Source organism: Culex pipiens, chromosome 2, assembly GCF_016801865.2.
Source record: "Culex pipiens pallens isolate TS chromosome 2, TS_CPP_V2, whole genome shotgun sequence".
NCBI lineage: Eukaryota > Metazoa > Arthropoda > Insecta > Diptera > Culicidae > Culex > Culex pipiens.
The window spans coordinates 208,816,039-208,842,535 of NC_068938.1; the positions used below are offsets into that span (position 1 = coordinate 208,816,039).

General features: G+C 35.0%; 2 protein-coding genes across 2 annotated transcripts in view; both read left to right on the forward strand.

Annotated features, from left to right (window-relative positions):
- Positions 1 to 348: 348 nt before the first annotated feature.
- LOC120421564 (cytochrome P450 4C1-like) lies at positions 349 to 2,663 on the forward strand. Its single transcript, XM_039584791.2, has 4 exons — positions 349 to 536; positions 592 to 984; positions 1,046 to 1,313; positions 1,366 to 2,663. Exons 1-4 carry the CDS (start codon positions 365 to 367, stop codon positions 2,066 to 2,068), a joined length of 1,536 nt encoding a protein of 511 aa, XP_039440725.1. The 5' UTR covers positions 349 to 364; the 3' UTR covers positions 2,069 to 2,663.
- Positions 2,664 to 19,220: 16,557 nt separating this feature from the next.
- Positions 19,221 to 26,497, forward strand: part of LOC120421569 (uncharacterized) — a 37,071-nt gene continuing 29,794 nt past the window's right edge. The window contains exon 1 of the mRNA XM_039584801.2: positions 19,221 to 19,466. Coding sequence (XP_039440735.1) covers positions 19,248 to 19,466 — 219 coding nt within the window. The 5' untranslated portion in view covers positions 19,221 to 19,247. The remainder of the gene's footprint in view (positions 19,467 to 26,497) is intronic.

Below are 26,497 nucleotides of genomic sequence, written 5' to 3' on the forward strand. Positions count from 1 at the left end.
CAAAATGCATCTTTAACTCAATTTGGCTCAAAATCGACGTGCGGTAAGATAGCACGATGACGATGAAATATGCTATTTTAGTTAGAAACTCGCTGATCCGTCGAGCATCCGCACCCTGCAAAGATTACAACTCAGGACCAAGCTGACTTTGCTACGCATCTCATGGGATTGATTCGCCAGACGGTCTGTTGATTGTGGGTTACAACCGATTAGCGTTGTTTATGAATACCGAGTAGATAACTCCCATTGCTTAGTCTCGGGGCGTCTGTTATCACAGTAATCCTTCGGCGATAATGGTTTCAGCGCATAGTCCGCTCTCAGTTGTACTTTAGCTCGCAGACAAATCAGTTTAACGGAAGTCAAAATGGGTTTCTGGGTTAATTTTGGATTGATTCTTGGGTTCATATTGATCGTGTTGTTCTTGGTTGATCTAATCGACAAGCAAGGCCGACTGTTTCGTGCTATGAGAAAGTTTCCCGGTCCTCCGGTGCGTCCAATCATTGGAAGTTTGGACGAGATTATGTTCTTGAATCAAGGTAAATCGACTACCCCGTGAGATTACTTTTTGATTGATATCGAGGATACTTTTAGCAACAACCTTCGAGTGGGCACGCCGCTGGGCAAAGCGCTATCAAGCCTCGTACCGATTCTGGCTGAACAGCTCAATCTTCGTGCTGAACGTAATCCGCGTTCGCGAAGCAGAGCCGCTTCTGTCCAGCACGAAGAACATCAACAAGAGCCGATTCTACCAGTTTCTGCACCCTCTGCTGGGGCTGGGACTGCTGAACAGCGGCGGGTCAAAGTGGTTGCACCGAAGACGCATTTTGACGCCAACGTTCCACTTTAACATTCTCAACGGCTTCCACCGGACGTTCGTCGAGGAGTGTGAGCTGCTGGTGGGCACGCTCGATGAGCACGCTGTTTCGGGGCGGGCCACCACACTTCAGCCGGTGATGTCGCGCTTCACGCTGAGTACGATTTGCGGTAAGGTTGATCGGAAGTAGCTTTAAGGAGTTGAATTTGATGAAGCTTTTGCTGTCTGCAGAAACTTCCATGGGCGTTAAGATGGCTTCGATGGCAGGGGCTGATGAGTACCGCAAGAAGTTGTACGAAATTGGCGAAATACTTGTTCATCGGTTGATGCGACCCTGGCTGATCAGTGACTTTGTCTGCAAGATCACCGGTTACCAAGCCATCTTGCGGAAGCTGTTGCTTCCGGTGCATGCCTTCACGACTGGAATCATCAACCAGCGACGAGAGCTGTTTCAACGGAATCCGGAAACCTTCGATGATCTGACAGCTGAAGAGAATCTGTAAGTACCATACAGAGTACTTACAAGCCTTACAACAGCCAGTTCCTTCCAGCTACACCAACACCAAGAAGCGTTACGCCATGCTGGATTCGCTGCTTCGAGCCGAACAAGACCAGCTGATCGACGCCGACGGAGTTCGCGAAGAGGTCGACACGTTTACCTTCGAAGGGCACGACACTACGGCGTCGGCGCTGGTGTTCATCTTCTTCCAGCTTGCCCGCGAACGCGCCGTTCAAGAACGCATCTTCAACGAGATCCACGCCCTGTACGATCGGAAACCGCAAGCGGACAAGTCGTTCCGGCCGCAGGACTACGCCGAGCTAAAGTTTATGGATCGTGCGCTGAAGGAGTGCCTCCGGTTGTGGCCACCGGTTACGTTCATTTCTCGGGCCATCACGGATGATATCGTACTGGCAGACGGAGCCTTGTTGCCAGCGGGTTGCGTAGCAAACGTGCACATCTTCGACCTCCACCGAGATCCGGAACAATTTCCCGATCCCGAGCGATTCGACCCGGATAGATTTAAGCCGGAAAGCGTGGACAAGCGGAATCCGTACGCTTACGTTCCGTTCAGCGCTGGACCGCGGAACTGCATTGGGCAAAAGTACGCAATGATGGAGCTGAAGGTAGTCGTTGTGCATACGCTGCTTCGGTTTCGGGTTCTGCCGGTTACGCGACTTGAGGAGATTAACTTTGTGGCGGATTTGGTGCTGAGGAGCACCAATCCCATCGAGGTGCGGTTTAAGAGGCGGTAGACGGACCTTGGAAATCGAATTCTACCTTGCTTACATGAAGAAAAAAGTGTTCAAAAAATCGTGAACAAGTGTTCAGATTAGGAACCACGAACAAAGTGTATTTTTTACGTACAATGGAATTTTGAACACTTTGTTCGTGGTTTTCATTTTCTTGGACTTCCTCGGAATCGTAAATTGTGTTCATGAATTTGAGGACCACTAAGGAATATATTCAAGTTTATAGTGCAAATGCACCATACTCATGAATAATTTCCTTCGTGGTTCTCAAATTCATCAACACAATTCATGATTACGGGAATTGATTTTTTTCTGTGTAGAGGAGAGCCGGTATCTCGTCAGCATTTTGATAGAAATTATAATACGTTCAAGAAAGCTTTAGAAATTAAACTAACATTAAGAAGGTATTTAGGAAACATTTCTTAAAAAAATGTTGTTTACATTTTTGTGACAAGCCTCAAAGTTTAAAAAAAAATCACTCTTACAAGCAACAAAACAACACCGTTTTGCACAAACACCAGCCCAGTGTCAGCTTAAGAAAAGCTTAAACTCCACCATGCATCGTTGCTTGGTTGCCGAGGGAAAAGCTAAGGAAAACAGCAGCTTTGGAAAACACTCCTCAAGGCAGAATCGTGCCAGCGATATCCACGTCCTCTCTGGATGAAGCCGAAACGCATTTTGCTTTTCTTTTGTGCTACTCGCAGAATATTGCCCCCGAGGAGCCAGATCCAGAACCACGATGACGATGATGGTGGTGAGTAGGTGGTTGGTGGTGCTGATACTCACCAGAGAGACCAGATTTGACTTGAAAATTGTTTCGAGAGCTTCCAAGAACCTCTGCCACCCACTTACAATCTGCATATAATGTTTATTCACATTTTCACTGGCTCTCGTGTCGCCTCCTCCAGCACCTACTCCGCCAACGCAAGTCAAGCGACTCGTCGTTACTATGACCTGCCGCTTCCCTAAGGGGGGAACGTTGCCCCTTCCAGATTTTGGGGGGTGTGGGAGGATGCGTTGATGTTTTTGTTCCGCCCTGGCACTTTTCAGCCGTACATGTGCGGGATGAAGCGAATTTGCGGTGGGATTTTGTTGGGAATTTGGAGAAACTTATTTAAATTTAATGAAAAATTCATCTTGAATAAACATAAAAATAATAACTGTTTAAGCATTTGAAACATCAGCAAAATTATGAAAATGTAGAATTTGAATGAAAAAAATCTACAAATAAAAATCAAACTGATCTTTTTGTTGAAGCTTTAAACCCACTGTGACTTCCCAGAATAAGTAGCACCGAGAGCTGCCCCCACCAGCAGGAGCCGATGTCGTGTAGCGATAATGTCGAGGAATAGGTCACAGGCACCCACCAACACAGTGTAATGCACCCACACCCCATCACCCACTGTCAATGTTTTCATTCTAAGGTTGTTTTTTTCTCAAGAATCATGCCCACAGCAGGACCTCTGTTGCATCGACGGGCGCGCGATATCGCCCCCACCGTGTGCTGGTGTAACTATCGCTGTCGTTGCTGTAAGTTGTTGTTGTAGTGGGTGTGCTAGAGTAGGTTAGGTCAAAACCATAAACAAGTTGCTACAACAACAATGTGAGCAATTTTCTTTTTAAGCTTTTGCTGGCCGTTTTTCCACAGCCACGTTTTTATGGCGTGTCAGCGTGTGTGTGTGTTGCTGAACTGCCTTTTATGCCTTCTTGTTGCTTCTGGCAGCCGTTTTGTACGAGGTTTGCGGAACGCAACCTTAACTAGCTTTATGTTGTTGCCGTCGTCGGCATCTTTCGGAACTGGCAGGTTTTTTCAACTTCTGAAGTAGCTGTGTTTAAATTTTGCGTTTTATCTCGCAAGGAAACTCTCATATCTTTGGCAGGTTAAGGATTCGGTTCGATCCAGATTGGTGTTCTTCGCTATTAACACTAATTGTTTTGCAAAACATTTTATAGAATTTTCTTTCCACTTCGTACTGAGATATTTTTACTCGGACATGCCTTCTAGAAGCTGTAACGAAACTTCAAAGTGCCGATATTCCAACATGAATAAATTTGATTTGATTTTATCAACAAGCATGTTATTTATAGCTTCAATACAAATTTAATTTGAAGTTTTGTCTCCGCTCCTCCACTCCTCTCTCTTTCAAACACACATTTTTATTTTTATTTTTTGCAGCTTCATAATTTTGCAGTAACACCTCAAAAATAAATTTCAAAGAAATAGCTGTGTACTTGATTTTGTTGATAATTGAAAAAAGTGTTGTATTTAAATTATAAGTAAATTATAATCGCTATGCCAAAAAATAAGTTAAGGGACAACCTTTCATCAAAACAACAAAAAAAAACAAATTTTATATATTTCGAGTCAAATATAAAGTCGAGATAAAAAAAGCTGTTTTCCCATGTGTTAATTGAACAACTTGCGTTTTTTTCTGATTTTTTTGTATGGAACAAATACCTACACTCAAATATTTACAAAAAATCCATGACATTTAATCATCAAATAAAAATACTTGAACTAATTATAAAATATGCTGCAATTTTTGAAAAAAAGAATTGTTTAAAAATTAATTTCAGCCTTTCAAAATCAATATTAAATTCACTATGAGCTTTAAAAAAATTAAGATTAAATTAAGCAAAAAACGTCAAAGCAACAAAAAAAATGCATTTTTTGTTAACCTTAAAACCTTTCATAAAATTTACCAAAAAATATTGGTTAAGTTTGTCACAGTAATTTCTTTTAGATTTTTTTAATAATATTTTTTTAAGTCCTGATTACAGTTTGCCAGAGACACCGAATTGATTAGGAAATTTTCGATATGTGATATAAATTTGGGCATAAGAAAACCAAAAAATAACATCTAACCAAACCATGTAAAATTTTCAAAGCTTTTACGAAGAATATATTTGCTGTTAATATAAATACTCCAAAACAAAATACTGTATTTTTTCGAAATTACCATAATTGTCAGAATTCGCAATACGGGTATCAAACAACGAATAATTTATATGCATTTTCACTTAATTAGGGATTTTTTTTATTGTTAAATACCCTAATTTTCACAAAATATCGTATTTTTTTAAAGTACTCAAATTTTGATAAATGAAGCAAATGTTGTACCTATGCAGTTCTAATATGAATTTCTTGAAATTTTTGAATTTCTTAAATTTCTTGAATTTCTTGAATTTCTTGAATTTCTTGAATTTCTTGAATTTCTTGAATTTCTTGAATTTCTTGAATTTCTTGAATTTCTTGAATTTCTTGAATTTCTTGAATTTCTTGAATTTCTTGAATTTCTTGAATATCTTGAATTTCTTGAATTTCTTGAATTTCTTGAATTTCTTGAATTTCTTGAATTTCTTGAATTTCTTGAATTTCTTGAATTTCTTGAATTTCTTGAATTTCTTAAATTTCTTGAATTTCTTGAATTTCTTGAATTTCTTGAATTTCTTGAATTTCTTGAATTTCTTGAATTTCTTGAATTTCTTGAATTTCTTGAATTTCTTGAATTTCTTGAATTTCTTGAATTTCTTGAATTTCTTGAATTTCTTGAATTTCTTGAATTTCTTGAATTTCTTGAATTTCTTGAATTTCTTGAATTTCTTGAATTTCTTGAATTTCTTGAATTTCTTGAATTTCTTGAATTTCTTGAATTTTTTAATTCTTGAATTTCTTAAATTTCTTGAATTTCTTGAATTTCTTGAATTTCTTGAATTGCTTGAATTTCTTGAATTTCTTGAATTTCTTGAATTTCTTGAATTTCTTGAATTTCTTGAATTTCTTGAATTTCTTGAATTTCTTGAATTTCTTGAATTTCTTGAATTTCTTGAATTTCTTGAATATCTTGAATTTCTTAAATTTCTTGAATTTCATTGAATTTCTTAAAATTTTTGAATTTCTTGAATTTCTTGATTTTTTGGAATTTCTTGAATTTCTTGAATTTCTTGAATTTCTTGAATTTCTTGAATTTCTTGAATTTCTTGAATTTCTTGAATTTCTTGAATTTCTTGAATTTCTTGAATTTCTAGAATTTTTTGAATTACTTGTTTTTTTGTATTTTTTAAATCTCTTAAAAATATTGATTTTATTCTCATTTCCATGTTTCTTGAATTTTTGTTAATTTTAGAATTTCTTAAATCTCTAAAATTTCTAGAATTTCTAGTATTTCTGGTTTTTCTTATTTTTTTTAAATATATATTAAATTTGTAAAAAACAAAAATTTCACAAAATACCGTTTTCGAATATTTACTCGAATTTTCATAATTTGCAATATGGTTATCAAAAGAAGAATTTTCACTTTATGAGAATTTTTGTTTGTAAAATACACATTTTTTCGCAGAAAACTATATTTTCAAAAATACTTTAGTTTTAATGAAAAATGCGGTTTTAAAACCAATTCTATATTGTGAAAATTTAAGTATTTAAAACAAAACTCTAATAAAGTTGAACTTCACAATAGTCCTTGTAATCAGGATTCCGTGTATTAATACTCAAACAGAACTTCAAATTATGAAAGTTTTGTTAATAAAATACTATTTTTTTTTACGACAAACTATTTTTTTCAAAAATACTTGAATTTTAATCAAACATGCATTATATAAAAAATATATATAATTTTTTCTTGAAAAATTGTGTATTATACACAGTTAAAATGCATATAAATTTTGATTCTTTTGAAACTCGTATTGCAAATTCTGAAAATGAAATAAAAAATCCGCAAAAAAGGTACTTTGTGAAAAAAGAAGCATTTAAAAAACAAATCTGTGATAAAAGTGAATTATATTGCTTCGTTTGTTATGGCTTATTTTGGTGTATTCAAAACATACGGTATTTAGTGAAAAAATTGAGTCTTTATCAGGGCTGCGGAGTCGGGTCATATTTCAAGCGACTCCGACTCCGACTCCGACTCCGGCTTTCTGAGTTAAGCCGACTCCGACTCCGACTCCGGCTCCGGCATCCACAAATTGTTGACTCCGGCTCCGACTCCGACTCCGGCCTACCAACTCTAGCCGACTCCGACTCCGACTCCGACTCCAGCTTTCTACAAATTGTTGACTCCGACTCCAACTCCGACTCCTACACCTAATATGTATTTTAAATATTTAAAACAATTGAATTAATCACATCACTCACTTTTCAGTTCATACCTGCGCGAATACTGTAAACCGGGGTGAAATTTATGTTCGGGGTGTTTTGCATTTTGCAATTGATAAATACGAATTATATATACCGTAAAACGGGGTGACTTTGATAGCCGGGGTGACTTTGATAAGTTTGCGATTTTTCCGGAAAATGAAGAGTACAATTGAAATACGTAAGGAATGGTTTAGAAACATACTGACCGTGGTAGAGAAGTGTTCAAAGTACCTCAAGAAGAACTTTTCATAAAATTTTGAAAAGTTTAAAAAGTTAGTTAAATATAGTTAAGAAAATGTTGATGAAAGTCATTATTTTAAACTTCTCAAAGTGTCATGATTTTCTCAATGAACATGATTTTTAATCGGAAAACGGAATGCATTTTCGGATTCTTTGGGCAATTTTCCACTAGAAGAAGGTTTAATAAGTTTGAAAATAATAAATAATATGTATTTTTGAAACACAATTAAAAAATATCTCCAAATTTATAGGCAATTTCAGTTTAACAAATTTCATGTAAAATGTTAAAACTTGTGATTCGTGCCTCGAATACAATATAAAATGCGATTTAAATCGATAATTTTATAAGCAAAACTAGTTTTAAAAAATTTCGCAATTCGCAATTTCGCAATTTTCAGTGTAAGAACGGGCCTTGACCGATCTTATGCACCAGGTTCCCGACGAACACGCACTGCCCTTACACCTACATCTCACCCTTGCTCTGAGTCAGTACGAGCAGCACGCTAGAACACGCTTTGAGTGTTCGTGCCAGGCATGCACACCTTCTTTTCCGGTTACGCATTTTAACTCGGCCGGGGGTGGTACATTACGTAGGGTTTGATGTAAGTATAAGCGCCTAACCATTTATAGTGTGCCTACCAACGTTCATTAAAGCAAAAACTGTTATATTTTTAGTTTGAATTCAAAAACTTATTGTTATTTTACTGTGTATTGTTTTCTCCTGAAATCTTTCCTAGTGTTGAGTCGTGTTTATCTGTTGCTATTTCTTCTGTCGCGGTGTTTTGTTACAATGTTTTGAACCTAAGCATGTTATTAAAAAGTTTACCAAAAGTACAATAACGTTGTGTGTGACTTTGATCATTCAATATATTGAGTAAGGACTCAAACCTTACTTGTTTGAAGAAAAGGGCGTAGATTAAAACAATAGACAATAAAGGAAAGCAAACTACATAAAGTTCGATACTGAAAGAATAATTGTATGTTGAAGGAAAGAAGAGTAAAAGCTGTATGAAGTAGATTAAAAATATAGGCAAAAATTTATGAAAAAAGCTATCTGATAAAGGATAAATAATATCATATAAGCTTAGATAGCATTAATGACAACTTCAGGAGCCGATTGGGGTTGTTAGGGAAAACACATAGCAGTTAAAACTGGCAAATAAAGTAGAGGAGACTTGACAGATAAGTGAAACAGGACTAAAGTAGTTGGAGATAAGAAGAAGAGATACTCCGAGTTGCGATGTTCTAGGTACATCCACAACAGTTCGTTCAACATGCTGTGGATCAAAACAATACCTTCTACAATCACAAATTACTTCCCTTTCCCACATTGCCGCTTTATGATGTAGTCCATGCTCTGCAAAGAAAGGGATGTTAGTAAAATATAAACACTATAAAATATCGATACAGTTACTTTCGTGAACCTGAGTGACATCAGGGTTTCTAATGTTGTTGCTGTTGTCTCCAGTGTGATAATATCACTCCAAAGTGGTTGTCGTGGTGCAATCGTTCTCCAACCGCAGGCCCAGACACGACATGAAAATGGAAACAAACAAAAACAAAACAAAACAAAAAGATGCATTAGTATAAGAAAATAAGAGAAACGAAAGATCATGCAATCAAAATAAAATGGTGGATAGTAAACAGAAGCAGAATTAGAAAATCAGTTATACATAATAAAGAAATAGAAGATAGATAGTAGCTGAAAGTGGAAAGAAGAGAAACCCCGTATTGCGATGTATCAGGTACATCCACAACAGTTAACTCAACATGCTGTGAATCAAAACAATACCGTCTACAATCTTCCCTTCCCACATTGCGCATCCCTTTCTTTTGGCCGTCTCGACTCTGACCCTCGCTGGTCAAAGGTTTACGAGTTCGTTTCCACAGGCCACCAGCAAGGTCACGTGTTGTCATCATGATGACGAAACCAAGCCAACGTGGAGGTAAGAAAATGGGTAACTTGCAAGGAACCAGAGCAGCTGTTTTGACCAAGGTCTAGGTCAGCTAACAGCACTACGGGTGTAGTTCCGCTCCTTCCAGGATGTTCCTCACCGGGTGTCAACCGAAAAGGTATCATTTCACCCTTGGCCTGCCAAAACTAGTTTTAAAAAATTTCAGGCAAAATTCCGACTTTTTTACAATTTTACCTTAATTTTATATGTATTTTGTTAAAAAGCTGATAAAATTAGTTAACTAAATATAAACATTGATTTTTTTCTTAAAAACTATATCAGCTACTTTAGTGATGGTACATTTCACGTACAAATAAAGTTTGAACGTCTTAAATATGATTTTAACAAGAAAAACTATGACTATCAAAGTCACCCCGGAGTTTAAACTAAGAATTTTAAACGTAACTATTTTTCTAAACACTATTGAAAATACTTTTTTTTCCAAAATAGTGCATGGACTTTGTGTGGCCTACCCCAGTACATGTTTTAAAAATAATAATCATGAGAAAAACCTTACCTGTTGGAAAATATTCTAAAAAAAATTGAAATCCTATCAAAGTCACCCCGGTTTACGGTACAAACAGAATGGTATGGAACCACATTAAGCTTGGTAGATAAGTGTTCGTTGTTCTAAGTTAAATGTTTTCAGCGTTAATGAAACAAAAATCAAAAATATCTTCAGATTTCAACGCACTTTCAGCACACCAATTTTCAAAGTAAATTTGAATTTTGTTGTTTGAAAAATTTTAACTTTTCATTTGACTACTTTTAGTTAACATTCATTTTTCTTAAGTTAATTTACTAATTTTCATTTGTACTTTTTTTAATGAAATATTAAAAGAAAGTAGCCTTCATGATCAATTTGACATATCAAATAAATTTGCATACTTTTAGGCTGAAATTTTAAAGACTACACATCAAAGATACCCTGGTTTTGAAATAAACAATTTTCAAAGTAACTATTTTTTAAAGCTTTTTTGAATTTATTTGAGAAGACGTACATGGACATTGTGTGATCATGAGAAAATTCTAATATTTGGAAAATAAATAAAATTATTTCAATTATATCTCCCCGATTTAAGGCATATAAATAAACAAACTTGTTCAACGATATTATTTAAGGATCAAAACTTTAAGAGTTTTGTAGAGAAATTGTAAACATTGAGGTCTATCTATCTAATAAATTTAATGATTATTTCAAAATTTGTTGCAACTTATTTTCGATATTTTTTGTCAGTTTGAATTTTTTTCAGCAAGACACTTTGATCTATTTTTATGTTCATAAAAAATGAGCATGTTGCGTTCCTAGTAGAATATTGGTATAATAGTTGGTAATGTTTTAAAAACATAATTAATTTTGTTAGATACTGATAGTGAACCTTTATTTTTCCTGTTCAAAAAAGTGATCTGCTTTAAAATTCCAAGACGTTTGCTAATTTTAATTGAAAGAATACATAAATACATGCAAAAAGAGGCAGTAAAGAATCATTTTAATATGTTTTAATTTTATGACTACACAGCGACAATTGTTTACTATTTTATGATTTATTCCAAACATTGACAAGAGAGGATTAACAGATTATCATTCAGTGATTTTAGTGAAATAACACAATAAGAGCTTTCCAATCACAATAAAAATGCTTCGAAAACATAATGATATCTGATAAATATCTTGAACCAAACAATAAATTTAATATAAAAATGTCAACGCAGTGCACGCAATTCAATAAATAAATTTAAAATATAAAAAAAATGATACTTAACGTGAATTATAACAAATTTTGAACAATAAATAGATTAAATTATATTAATTTTTTTGACAACTCCGACTCCAGCTCCGACTCCGGGTCTATCAGAAATTTACGACTCCGGCTCCGACTCCGACTCCAGCTCATAAAATTTAGACGACTCCGACTCCGACTCCGACTCCAGCTATTCGAGTTTTGACGACTCCGGCTCCGACTCCGACTCCAGGTCCCCAAAAAGACCCGACTCCACCGACTCCGGCTCCGACTCCGACTCCGACTCCACAGCCCTGCTTTATACTTTGAAACTTAGGCCGTTGCAAATATTTATTGAATTTTATGTTCCTCGAGTCCAACCACAGTCGTGAGGGGTGGAGGGGGGCAACATTATTTTTTACACACAAAAACAACATTTTTTTTTTCGCAGGAAAATTCAGTTTTTACCAATTGAAATTGTAAAGTTTTTCGAAAAAAAATTTCTCCCTGATTTTTTAAGCAGATTTTGTTGGCGTGGGGGGGGACATACTTGGAATTTAAATCTTTATATTTGTTAATCCTCTTTGAATCAAAAAAGTTTTTTTTATTACAAATATCATAAAAATCAATTTGTTCTGCTTTATCTGTTGATTACCTTTTAATATATATGAGCTTTTCTCAGTCCCCGTGTAGGCCGCGGAATTCGGCTCCCCTCCCACATTTACACGCAAGATCCTCTGTAATTACGCTTAGTTTTAAGAAAAAAATATTTGCAAAAACCGACTCGGTCCTAACCAGGTCCCAGCACCGAAATGGACATATTAAAAATAAAAAAATAAGTAGAAATAAAAGTATTGTAATCGGACCAAGAACGTCCGTACCCATCTCAAACCCTCAAACCTTATGCAGTGTACGTCAGCACAAATGTGTCATCCTGGGTGTTGCAAATGGTAGCTTGGCCACACCACTAACTGCAGCCACAAGAAAAGTCTGGGGGGGACTCTATCAACGCGGGTGCACAAAAATTGCTTCCCTAACGCTTCCGGCAATGTTTACGTAGGCAAACTATGACACCAACGGTGTGTGTGTTTGTGTTTAGCCAAGCGGTTACACCATCGGAACAAGGACAGCAAACTTGAACAACATGGTTGGTGGATTCTCATGGATCCAACCTTGAGTTTACATCCTGTATGTTTGTCTATGGGGGTTTCCGGGTTTTACAACTAAAAAAACTGTATTGGGATGCACTACTACTCAGCAATGATCAACATGTTGTGCCCTGAGGACGCCATTCGAAACAATTATTCTGGGTTCTTTTTCACCGCTAGAGTGTTTCTAGATCGATATGAAACATATCGTTGCTTGTACCCAATAATTCTCCTTTTCCAAAAGGTACCTGTTTCCTAGAATTTGGGGCTTGGGACGAGAAAGTGAGGAAATTTCTTCCCGGACAACAGATTTTACATTGTTAGCTCGGAGGACAACATTTCTCGGAAGGGCAATCGAGAATTTTAAGCACCCACTTAGGACCGGATCAATCATCTTCGGAAGCCACCTTTTGGGTGGCCGATTAAGGTTACCCTTGAGGAATCAGTGCTCCGTAACAGCGGATTCAACTAAATTCTGTTCTTAAATCACCCCACCGCCAACTCAATAATCTTCAATTAACTTGATGTAACTCCAAGTTGCAGAGCACTCCCAACTAGTGCAAATGGCCACGAATGGCAAAACTTGTTCCACTTCCGGGTGCTAGAACTTCCGCCAAGCACAATAGAGAAGGAGGGCTTGTTTTATTTCGCATTTTTTTAACTTTGCACACCGTGTAAGCACAGGGGAGGTGAGCACTCTGAAATATAGATCATTTCACCGCAAAGTTTTATCCGGAAGTGTGGCCCTGCACAGAGGGTAGTTGAACCGCGTCCAGGCGAACTCGGGCCCTTCCGGGAGATGGTTCTTTTTTAACACTTACACAGAGACAACTTCTCGCAAAAGTTGCAGTGTTTGGTGGGGTGAGAAGTGGTACAGAAGTGCTCAGAATGGTACTTGTTTTTCCTTATTGGCATAAATAAAACTAAAAAAATAAACAATTTTGCTCAAATCAAATTTCAAAGCTAGAAAATTTAGTAAATCCATGTTTAAGTCCACAATTAAAAGGAAGTTTTCATAAAAAAAGAAAACTAAACTTCCACTTTTTCTCAAATCGAAAAACCGTCTCGCTACAAGGCGAACTTTGCAAAGATTCGTGGATTTTCCTCTTTCCGGCAGCAAAGCCGTGTCGGGAAAACTTGTTTCTTCGACACACACAACAGCAGCGGCAGAATTTTCTTCCAGCCTAGGCCCCGGAACGGAATCCGTATTGTTGTGCAGCAGTCCCTGTGGGAAAGTGTGCAACAATCTGCTTAAATTATTTATAAAATATTTATCATAGATTGAGTTGGGAAAATTACTCGAGTTGCATCAGAAGGGCAGTGGGTGGACGGGGGAGGGAGGGAATCTCGAACAATTCCGCCGGGGGAGGATAATGCGCCAGGAAAGTTTTGGTCGATTGCCGTTTTCCGGGCCGACTTCTTTTCGAAGGGCCAGGGCAGAGAGCTTCGGCCATTGTTGTGATGTTGATAAGCTTTTGCTGCTTTGGAAAGTTGCTTTTATTTATAAGAGATTTAATAGCTAAGTTTTTGGCTTAAATTGAATTCAAATTGACTAAATTAATCGTATCAATTTTTGTAAAGAAATAGTTTTGATTTTTTAAGGCTGGTAAAATTTTATTTAAAGTTTGTGTCTCCCCTCACTTTGAGTTGGCCCGAAAAATCAGGGGGCAAAAAAAACATTTTTTCAAAAAACTTCTAAATTTCAATGGAAATTGAACTGCGATCAGCTGAAATCAATTTAAAATGCATTCCCTTGCGTTTAGAATCAATTTTAGCATGTTTGGGTTGATTTAAACATCTTTTGAATTTTTGAAAATTTTCGATGTTTAGTATCACAACAAGTTTTGTTTAGTTGACATTTTTGTTTTCGTCAAATCTTACATTTTTTGAAGACAATTTTTTTTTATTTCAATTCGGTTTATTTATGAATAATCAAGTAACAATGAGTTCATTAGAGTTTTGGAGTTCCTTTCAGCTGTGGGTTACATCGTAATTCAATCGAAAGTATTATTACTTATAAATATTAAATAGAAGGCAAGAGTAAGAAAAAGTTTTCAAAAAACTTACAGAATTTTTTTTTGATGACTATTGATTCCAAAACAACTGAACTAGTGTAAAATGTATTTTAAAACACTTTTTTCATTCAAATGTTGAGACTATGGCTTGTTATTTCAATTTTTAAATATATATTTTTTTTGGCCCCTCTCTCGACCCCAGAGACGAGGGACAAAAACTTTGAAAAATATTTGCATCAGCCTAATAAACAAAATGTTGAGTGTTGGACCATTTTTTAGCGTGGCGTGAAACACCTATTCAAGTTTTTAAATTATTGGAGCAGTTGCGAAAAATTTCTGTAGGAGTCAATGCTTTAAAAAAAACTATGTTTTAATGTTAGACAAAGTTATTCATATAAAAGTATTTCTCAAAAGTCTAACGAATAACATTTTATTTTTAAAAAAATCCAACAACAGAAAAACTCTTTCGTTATGCCTGCCTCTCAAATCCAATTTGAGCAATTAAACCCAAATAAAAAAATCAAATAGACAACAACTATTCAAATTTGAATTAAAAGATAATCTATTATTTTTGAGTTTTTGAAAAAAAATATGGAAAAAACTTTTTTTTAATAAAAATCATAAAAATGTAAAATTTGATATTTGAAAAAAAAGAAAAGAAAAAAGTATTGGATTCACATGCCTTGTTATGAAAAAATGCCTTTAAGAAAATACACTGCTCTTGCTCGTTTTTTCAATCAATTAATTCGTTTGGAAAACCGTTTAGAATAAAAAAAACTTAACTTCAAACAAAATCAAAAAAAAAAACAAAAATATTCAAATTAACAAAAAAAGTCAAAAGCAAAATTCAAATGATACGTTAAATGTTTTTGATTGCGAAAGCATTAAAAACAATTAAATATCTCTAGTTATATTTTTGTAATAAAATTTAAAAGATATCATGTTTCAAAATTCGGCCCGGGCCGAAGGCGGCTTTTGAGAATTAATCTTAACATTTGTATTTCGAAGGTTATACAATGTGTCATATTAAAAAAAAAGAAGCAGAAAAACTTATTTTTTTTAATTTGTTGTTGCAAACATTAAATAGTAAAAAAGTATTGAATTCACACGCTATTGGTTTGCTATGCACAGGACATTTTGAAAATTATTAATATATCAATAAAAATTGTATTGTGCATTTCTAATATAAAATATTTTGAATATTTTATAATTAGCGCAATTTATGGAAAACTGGAAACAATGCTCATTAAAGTAACTTTGAAATAATTTCAATTTCAAATAAAAAACGTTACTTAATCCACCCTTAGGTGGTTGGTGCCTTCCTCACATTTAGAGGGTAATGCTATCCAAAATAGATACAAAAGGGCGGACCTTTCAGTGTTCTATCAACTTGATTCATTATTCATACCGTCAGATTGGGTATAGTCAGATCTTCATAATTCAGGGCTCTTATGTGCTTATAACTTTTGATAGGGTTGTCAGATCTGCAATCTATAAAACTCGTTGGAAAGGTCTTTTGATTACCTATCCAACGACCTGTCGCATGATAGATCCGGACAACGTTTTCAACAATATATATGAGATCCGGCCTGAAAAAAGTTCATAAATAACACTTAAGTGCGTATAACTTTTAATAGTGTTGTCAGATCTGCAATCTTTTGAACTCGTTGCAAAGGACTTTTAATTACCTATCCAACGACAGGTCGCATGATAAATCCGGACAACGTTTTCATCGAAATATTCGAGATCCGGCCTCCAAAAAGTGCATAAATAACACTTAAGTGCTTATAACTTTTGATAGGGTTGTCAGATCTTAAATGTTTTTGACGCATTGGAAAGGTCTTTTTATTACCTTTCTAAAAATGTATAGCATGACGGGTTTTCCTACAAAAACCACCCTTTTTACAATCTTCCGGACTTTTGTTAAAATCGTTTTTTTAGCATAACTTTTGAAGTACTTTACTAAACTTCATAATTTTCAATAGGGACTTATGGGACCCTAAGACAAATCGAATGAGACCAAAACGGTCCAAATCGGTTAAGCCAGTGCTGAGATAATCGAGTGCATATTTTTTGGTGCACAGACCCACATCCCTACACACACACACACACACACACAGACATTTGCTCAGAATTTGATTCTGAGTCGATATGTATACATGAAGGTGGGTCTAGGAGGTAAAACTAAGAAGTTCGTTTTCTGAGTGATTTTATAGCCTTTCCTCAGTAAGGTGAGGAAGGCAAAAATAATTCGGATATTCATTTCTGATTTTTTGAGACCGAAAGTTCAGAGGTAAAAAGTATTTTGAAAAAAAAAAAAATGCAGCAAATTAAAAAAAAACAAGTTTTATCAAGTTAAGCATTATTTCTCTACTTGCTAATGTAGATTTCAACCTTTTGTAAATTCGATTCGTATCTCTTTGATAACAATTTTATTCCACACGTCAATTTGACGTTATGTCTTTTGACTTTTTGTTATTCAATCTTTTGTCAACTATTTGTCTACAAGAAATATTGTAAGCAGGTTCATGATTCCTTGAACTTTCTCATTGTTTATGTTTGGAAAACTTCTGCTTTACAAAAAAAAACCTCTTTGTGTATTTAATTTTGATAAGATTTTTTTTATAAATTAAATATTTTAAGGCCACTCTAATTGAAATTTGAAAATTCAGAAATGTGTATGTGTGTATGTGTGTATGGTCCAATCCAATACCCGCTGGCCGGCAGCGAAATTATGGGAAAGTATAGTTTGTATCAGACTTGGGTTGAGCTGATACAGCTTATCTCAGTCCCGGGTATTAGGTGGGGACAGCCCTCGCGCTGCTTCCAATGACCCATTTCAGAATGGCAGAGATCCTAGCGGCCCAATTCCAAGGTCATTGGGCATTGTCTGGCCCGCCTAAACATAGTACAAGAACCAGACGGGTCCTCGACCTATCTTTAAACTTCCAATCCCAGCAGGCAAAACAGGGATCAGCGCGTATTTAATAATTGTTGAAAAGTAGGCAAAATGTGAAATTTCAGTTTGGATAGATCTCACCAAGTTTCTGGTTCCTGGTAGTCCTAAGCACCCGGGAGTTGTCCCCTATTTTGGTCGTATGCGTCCGGAATTCCAGCTGCGCTCACGAGCCTCTATCACGAGCAGCTTGATCTTATTCTTGCCGACACGATTCACATCCTGGCGTACAGATATCTGGCAATTCTTGGTCAGTTGTACTTTTTCTCCATCTGCAACACCTTTTCCAGTATCAGATGAAATGGTTTGAGCGCTACTTGATGACACTTCCAAAAATATTCCTTGGCAAACTACTTTTATTTCTTTCGCACTATTTGATTTTTCTAACGAGTTGAATACCACCCTTAGAACGAGCTAGCCCACATCACACTAATTCTACTGCAGGAGCGAAGCCGCCGCGATGAACTGTCAAACCCTTGACCAAGCGGCGTAAAAAACAAAAATCGCGAAAAAAACTGTACAAATTCCCAAAACTGCAGGAAATCTTAACTTTCCACATGAAATCTACACATTGTATAATCTTTTCACTACTTTTCACGCGATTTACTATAAAAACTACGGACTAAACAATTCAAATTCCGCGGACCGCACACCGCCAGCCTCTGCTCTCCTTGTGAATTTTTCAACCCAATTCAATTTGAAAATTCAGAAATAACCCCTTATCATTTAAGAAATTGACCAATTTTGTGTTTTTTTATTCCTGTATTTTTTTATTTGGCTAAAGGCCATTCTGTGTTGGCCCATACAACTTTAGCAACAGTTCATACAAAAATTGTGCGTAAATATTCGGAAATCTGTATCTATTGGGGGAATTTTCTTATCGATTTGGAGTCTTCGGCAAAGTTGTTGGCATCGATGAGGACTTTTCAGAAAAAGTTTCAAAGAATTTTTTGTTGGTTTTTTTTTTAAATATTTTTTTCTTAATAAATTATTTCCTGAAAATCCTTGCTCTCGAATATTTTTTTTTTATTTTGAAATCTTTTAAAAGACAAAACCCTGCACCTCTTTTTTGAAAGAGTAGATATTTTACTCAGACTTGAGTTTTAAATGAAAAATCATATTTTTAAAATTCAAGTTCAAGTGAAAAGTTCTACTTTTCAGCACTTGTTTGGAAAAGTTATACTTTTCAACATTATTTTTAATCAAACACCCAAAACTGGCAGCGCTAGTCCGAGAGAATGATGGTCTCGAGTCGAGAGAATAGTGGAACCATTCACGGACGCAGAGAACACAGCTCGAGATGGGCGATAGAACTATTCTCTCGAGGTTCATTTGCAAAAAAAGTTCATCCGTCAAACAAAAAACCAAAAGTGTCGACAACGGGAATCGAACCAGAGACCTTTGACAAACCAATCCAATGACTTAGCTGCCTCGGCCACCACAGCTTGGTGACCAAAGAGATGTCAGAAGTCGATGTATGACACTTGTTGGAGATTTATTGATTCAACTAACGAATGAACTCATTTGTTATGATGATGTGAGTTGGTATCATTATTCTATCGATTTTGGCACTGAGCCCTCAATAAATTTTGAGAGAACGATTATCTCGATTCTGAATTTTGGGTGAACGATTCATTGAACCAATGCATGGACAAAATCTCTTTTTGCAACTTGCTGCATAAACCACTATTATGTTGATTTTCGAATCTTTAACTTGAGTACTAGAGGTGGAGTTTGATTGAAAAAAATAAAAAGTAGTAAAACAATTATCAAAAGTAACCAATCTTGAATTACATCCAATATTGACCATGTCTCAATTTGCTGCAAAAAGAACAAACTGAAATCCCGGAAAATTTAATGGATGGCTAAGCATTGCATTGCTTCTCCATTGAGCAAGCTTATGACAGAGACAAATGACCGTTCAAATTCCCATTTCCAGTGACACACAAAACCCATTCGCTCTACTAATTCATTATTTCCTCCCTCTTCTCCGTTCTGCTTTCAGATCACATGGATTCAATCTGTAAAAACCACTTTTTACAACAGCTGTATAGGAAAATAGATGGTGCTACCCTCTCCTCCAAGAACGAGAGAAACCTAAACTGTGTTATCACATTTCAAACACATTCGATACTGCAGAGATTTATGTTACGTTTCGATATGCTACAACTAGACTGTAATGATCATCTGTTTGTGTACGACGGGGCCCATGCCGTCGGTTCGCACAAGGTAAGTCCACCGGATGCACTCGTATAATACAGTGTAATTATTTTCCTTCCACTTGGATGCCGTTTTCCTGCTGGTCGGGATGGGTTCTGGGTTGGGAATTTTCCCAGTGGAATTTTAGATAAGGCGCAAGTTTGTCCTATTTGCAATTTTGTTTTAATTTCATTCTAAAAATCAAGATTTCTTCCAATTTATCGAAACTTGCTTTCTCATAACGTTTTCCCAGCAATTAAGACAATTATTCAATCACGATCCACCAGAGTGCTCTTATAATTGAATCTAACTAAAGCGAACCCCATCCCCCACACTCCCCCACCTACCTCACTCAAATCACATCGATGCATCGTCGGATGATAATTCTCTCGCCCCCCGGACTCACTCACTTTGACTCTGCTGTGCTCTGCTCTGCCCAATTAGCATAAAATGCGAAATGCATCCCTGGTTGATTCATAATGAATTTTATCCCAATAGCCTGGACTTGGCAAACGGCAACAGCAGCACTTGCACCGGCAGCTGGCCCAGTCTCATCATTATGGCCGAGGCCGGGGGAAAAGACAATTTCCCGGAATGATGAGATATAATTCACCCGGCATGTTTGCAGTGTGCCACAAGTTCGGACGGGAAAGTTTGGACTGGGAAATTGATTGAAAACTGAATAACTGATTGTTGAGTTTTAGTTTGAAAAACTGTTTTAAATATGTTCAGTAGATAGAGTTACTATACTACATGAATGAACGTGCTTTCTGGAATTTTTAGAAGTGGACAAAAGGTCCGAAATGGTTTATGAACTCATTTAAAAATATGTTCGATCAATATACAGCTTTTAATTACTTTTTGGGATCAATAGCTAATGTACAATTGAGCATTATAAACCGGGGTTGCATTGATAAGTTGAAGACGTTTTATTTTGTTTTTGCAAAATGAAAGATACGAAGAGCTTGGTAGAGAATTGTTCAAAATAACTCAAGAAGTAGTTTTCAACAAATTATGATATGTTTTAAATATTGTTTTAACTATAATTCAGGGAACATTGATAAAAAGGTTATTTAAATACTTTCAAATTACCATATTTTACTCAATAAAAATGAGTTCAAATCGAAAACCGGACTGCATCTTTTGATTTTTTGGACACTTAAGTTTAAGTTTTAAGTGAATTATTGGAACATGATTAAAAATATCATCAATTTGATAAACATTTACAGTAAAACAAATGTGTTAGTAATTTTGGATTTTTTTTATTCCTGCCACAAAATTGATTATTTTTTTAAATGACCTCATATTTTTCAATAAGTTTTATTTATTAAAAGTAAATAAACAACCATTCATTTGGGAGATTTTTAAATTTAAAATTAAGTGTAACAGCAACCAGGGAAGTTGTTGTCTTCTTATTCCAAAATTATGGAAACTTACCTTGATTATACTTAATTTGATTATAAAAAATGACAAATTTTGATGTAAATCTTTTTGGAAATAGTAACTTGAGAGATGAATACAAAATTTCATCGATGGTTTCCGTAGTTTCAAGGATACTAAAATGTATGTAACGAATATCTGGGTGCTCTACGCTCTGGTTGATGTGCACCATTAAAACTATACTTACTAATGGCCAATTTTGGATACTCAATTAATTTTGCCATCTTTTAGGCTGAAATTTGAAAGATACACAGTGATTTTTTTTGGGAACAAGTATATGGACAATAACTTAAAATCCTATTAATGCCACCCTGGTTTACGGTACTTAATAATTTTTAGCCCCTAAAACATGAAACAATCAAATTTTCGAAACTAGAAACTAGAAAATTTCTGAAAATAATTGAAATAACAGTTTTGCAATTTTTATGTGATACTACTTAATTTCCCCGTCATTTTCAAATGAACAAACGGCGTTGAAAACATAATTTTTCGATACTGATTTTGAGTTTAGCCAGCCACGTTAAAATGGTCCTTTTCGGAAGCAAATAACTTTTCAGAAAAAAATCTTTAAAATAGGGTGTCTTCGGGAAAGATGTTCCAAATTAAATGAAGGTCCTACATCTGATAATTGATAAAAATTGGACGACTATTGCGCCCTTCACAAGTTAAAAAACTGAGACTGTTGCTTTTCTCGAATCATTTTGACGATTTTTCCCATACAAACTTCAAGTGATTAGAGGGAGGGGTTCCCGTGGTCAGAATGAGCTCAAATTTGGAATTTAGCCTACACAGAAAAAAAATGGTGGTAATATTCATCAGGAAATGGTGCCAGATTTTGTGTCAAAAAAATGATTAATTATACCCCAGAAAATGATGAATTTTCATCAGTTTTTGATGAATATTCATCAGGTGAGCAATTCTCTACAAAACCGGCCGATTTCGACCATTTTTAATTTTTGTATTTTTTGATTTGGCTCAAACTTTGTGGGGGCCTTCTCTATGACTAGAGGGTGACGAGCGGGAATTCCCGGGAAAAATTTCCCGGGAAATCGACGATTTTTGGACCTCTCGATTCCCGGGAAATTCGGTCGAGACTCCCGGGAAATTTTTAACTTATAAATATCGAAGCAAAATTATAAAAACTAATCAGAAAAACATTAGAAAAATTCAAAATTGTTTTGAACATTGAATGTTTAATCAAGTTCAAATAAACTAATGCTTCTCTAATCTTCTTATTCAGAAAGTGTAAATTTTAATTTACAAAAATTATAGTTGAGAGGAACCAACAAAATTTGGACCCCAAAATTTACCTTAAAAATATTTAGCAGTTACACCCCAGAAATTAAATCAAATGTTCTATTTTCAAATATTTTTTTTTTTATTTTATATTTCTAAGAGGGAAATGATTTTTCAAGTTAAGTATAATTCTCATATCTTCTCTCGAGCATAGCAATCCTCATAATCTAGTTTTTTTGTGAACATATGGATTTTCCTGATAACTGTAAATATTTCTTCAATGAATATTTACAGTTGACCTTAAAAATTACAACAAAATAACAGTTTAATTTGTTGTTTTGAGTCGTTGTTTATCATGTTGCAAAATTCCCGATACTGGGAAATTATATATTAGCTATGGGTAATTCTCCGCCAACTCACACAGCAGTTGCCCCGACCCCTCTTCGATTTGCGTGAAACTTTGTTCTAAGGGGTAACTTTTGTCCCTGATCACGAATCCGAGGTCCGTTTTTTGATATCTCGTGACGGAGGGGCGGTACGACCCCTTCCATTTTTGAACATGTGAAAAAAGAGGTGTTTTTCAATAATTTGCAGCCTGAAACGGTGATGAGATAGAAATTTGGTGTCAAAGGGACTTTTGTGTAAAATTAGACGCCCGATTTGATGGCGTACTCAGAATTCCGAAAAAACGTATTTTTCATCGAAAAAAACACTAAAAAAGTTTTAAAAATTCTCCCATTTTTCGTTACTCGACTGTAAAAATTTTTGGAACATGTCATTTTATGGGAAATTTAATGTACTTTTCGAATCTACATTGTCCCAGAAGGGTCATTTTTTCATTTAGAACAAAATTTTTCATTTTAAAATTTCGTGTTTTTTCTAACTTTGCAGGGTTATTTTTAAGAGTGTAACAATGTTCTACAAAGTTGTAGAGCAGACAATTACAAAAATTTTGATATATAGACATAAGGGGTTTGCTTATAAACATCACGAGTTATCGCGATTTTACGAAAAAAAGTTTTGAAAAAGTTGGTCGTCATCGATCATGGCCATTCATGGTCACCCGCGACAGACACGGACGACGAAACAAAGAGAAACGCAAAAAGTAACTTTTTCAAAACTTTTTTTCGTAAAATCGCGATAACTCGTGATGTTTATAAGCAAACCCCTTATGTCTATATATCAAAATTTTTGTAATTGTCTGCTCTACAACTTTGTAGAACATTGTTACACTCTAAAAAATAACCCTGCAAAGTTAGAAAAAACACGAAATTTTAAAATGAAAAATTTTGTTCTAAATGAAAAAATGACCCTTCTGGGACAATGTAGATTCGAAAAGTACATTAAATTTCCCATAAAATGACATGTTCCAAAATTTTTTACAGTCGAGTAACGAAAAATGGGAGAATTTTTAAAACTTTTTTAGTGTTTTTTTCGATGAAAAATACGTTTTTTCGGAATTCTGAGTACGCCATCAAATCGGGCGTCTAATTTTACATAAAAGTCCCTTTGACACCAAATTTCTATCTCATCACCGTTTCAGGCTGCAAATTATTGAAAAACACCTCTTTTTTCGCATGTTCAAAAATGGAAGGGGTCGTACCGCCCCTCCGTCACGAGATATCAAAAAACGGACCTCGGATTCGTGATCAGGGACAAAAGTTACCCCTAAGGACAAAGTTTCACGCAAATCGAAGAGGGGTCGGGGCAACTTTTCCCGATTTCGTGTGAGTTGGTAGAGAATTACCCCTATATAAGTTATTTTTTTAACAAAAATCTAATAACAAGTTTGTGCAACCTTTGAAAAATAATTCAGTGCGAATTAAGATTTGTAAACATTTTAAACTACAATTTTGAGTCTTAAAAAGCTCAAGAAACGATTTTGTATGTGCAGATTCAGAAAAAAAAATCAAATGGTTTTATATCCAGGTTTTTAAGCGAAGATGGCGTTCGAATGTTGAACGTCCGATATGTCAAAATCGCGCAGTAGCACCAACATTAGACAAAAAATGTGGCTGTCATGCCATGGCACACTTTTTTCGCAATGTTTCGGGCGTTCACCATTCGAACGCCATTTTCGCTTAAAAAGCTGGATAGTTCCTCAAAATAATGAGGCTGATTAAATTAACGTTTGTAGAATTAGTATGAATTAATTGTAACTGAATTCACTAAAAAGAAACAAATTTATTACTTTTCATTTTTAATTTTTGCACTATTGGCATAGTCAAAAAAAATCTCCCGGGTCCCGGGAATTCCCGGGAAATGGCCAAATTCAACTCTCGATTCCCGGGAAATTGAAAATCTCGAGAATCGTCACCCTCTACCTATGACCAAATAAGCCATTTTGCATCATTAGTTTGTCCATATAAATTTCCATACAAATTTGGCAGCTGTTCATACAAAAATGGTACGTAAATATTCGAAAATCTGTAACTTTTGAAGGAATTTTTTGATCAATTTGGTGTCTTCGGCAAAATCCGCAACTTTTGAGCTATAGAAAAACATGGTCAAAAAATCTGCCGCCGAGTTATGATTTTTTGAAAAACTGATGATTTTTGGAAAAAAATCGAAATTTCATACATACATAAATTTTTTTGACCTCATTTTTTATGCAAAATTGAATTTGCAATCGAAAACTACTTTACAGATTTTTAGATAAAGGGCCCCGTTTTCAAGATATAGCCACCGAAAGTTTGATTTCAGCGAAATATTTGCAGTTTTTCGATTTTTAAAAATAGTGACCATGAGTGATCATTTCTAAAAATATTTTTTTTGAAAAGTTCAGAAAATTTGCTATAAAATTGTCTAAGAGACATCGAAGATTGGACCTCTGGTTGCTGAGATACAGCGGCTTAAAGAAAAAGAAACAAGAAAATTGAAATTTTCTAATTCTCACCCAAACAACCCTCCATTTTCTAATGTCAATATCTCAGCAACTAATGGTCCGATTTTCAATGTTAGTACATGAAACATTCGTGAAATTTTCCGATCTTTTCGAAAAAAATATTTTGAAAATTTTTAAATCAATACTAGCATTTTAAATGGGCATAATATTCAATGTTTGGCCCTTTTAAAATGTTAGTCTTGATTTAATTTTTTTCAAAATATTTTTTTCGAAAAGATCGGAAAATTTCACGAATGTTTCATGTATTAACATTGAAAATTGAACCATTAATTGCTGAGATATCGTCATTAGAAAATGGTGGGCTGTTTGGGTGAGACTTAGAAAACTTCAATTTTCGTGTTTCTTTTTCTTTAAGCCGCTGTATCTCAGCAACCAGAGGTCCAATCTTCGATGTCTCTTAGACAATTTGATAGCAAATTTTCTGAACTTTTCAAAAAAAATATTTTTAGAAATGATCACTCATGGTCACTATTTTTAAAAATCGAAAAACTGCAAATATTTCGCTGAAATCAAACTTTCGGTGGCTATATCTTGAAAACGGGGCCCTTTATCAAAAAATCTGTAAAGTAATTTTCGATTGCAAATTCAATTTTGCATAAAAAAATGAGGTCAAAAAAATTTTATGTATGAAATTTCGATTTTTTCCAAAAATCACCAGTTTTTCAAAAAATCATAACTCGGCGGCAGATTTTTTTACCATGTTTTTCTATAGCTCAAAAGTTGCGGATTTTTGTCCCCTAAAACATATAAAAAAACCTCGAAAATCAAAAAATACGTATTTTGGGAATTTGAGTTTTTGTAAAAAAAAAAGTTAATAAAAAAATCGGGAAATTTTTTTTCCGTGTACTTATTTTTTTCTAAATAGTCCTTAACAATACCTGCAACTTTGCCGAAGACACCAAATTGATCAAAAAATTCCTTCAAAAGTTACAGATTTTCGAATATTTACGTACCATTTTTGTATGAACAGCTGCCAAATTTGTATGGAAATTTATATGGACAAACTAATGATGCAAAATGGCTTCTTTGGTCATAGGGAAGGCCCCTACAAAATTTGAGCCAAATCAAAAAATACAAATAAAATCCATTTCCGGTTTTGGTAGAGAATTGCTCAGGTTCACATTTTTACACATTTTTTATGTAATATTACTCCAAAAAAAAGAAGTAATATTCAACCTACAAAATTTTCAACATTCCAAAATTCAACTTTTTTTTCTGTGTAGTGGTGGGTCAATTTTGATTTCAGGGGGTAGCCCCGAGAAGGCCCCCCCCCCCCCCCCCATTCTTTTTTCGATAAATCTTATGGTTATTGAAAACATATGACTTTTAGACAAGCTGTCCTCAAATGAAACTCCTTATTGCTCTTGAAATTAAACTTTGTTGTAAACTATTTTGTAGACTGTATTTTAAGGGATGAATAAAAAATAATATCGATAGTTCCTGTAGTTTTGAAGGCACTAAAATGTCTGTAACAAAAATC

Bases quoted from the DNA above. Each gene is read 5' to 3' on its own strand.
- LOC120421564 (XM_039584791.2), top strand. From the start codon at position 365: ATGGGTTTCTGGGTTAATTTTGGATTGATTCTTGGGTTCATATTGATC. The intron at 537-591 runs GTAAATCGACTA...GGATACTTTTAG, and splicing joins GATTATGTTCTTGAATCAAG to CAACAACCTTCGAGTGGGCA. The intron at 985-1,045 runs GTAAGGTTGATC...TGCTGTCTGCAG, and splicing joins CACGCTGAGTACGATTTGCG to AAACTTCCATGGGCGTTAAG.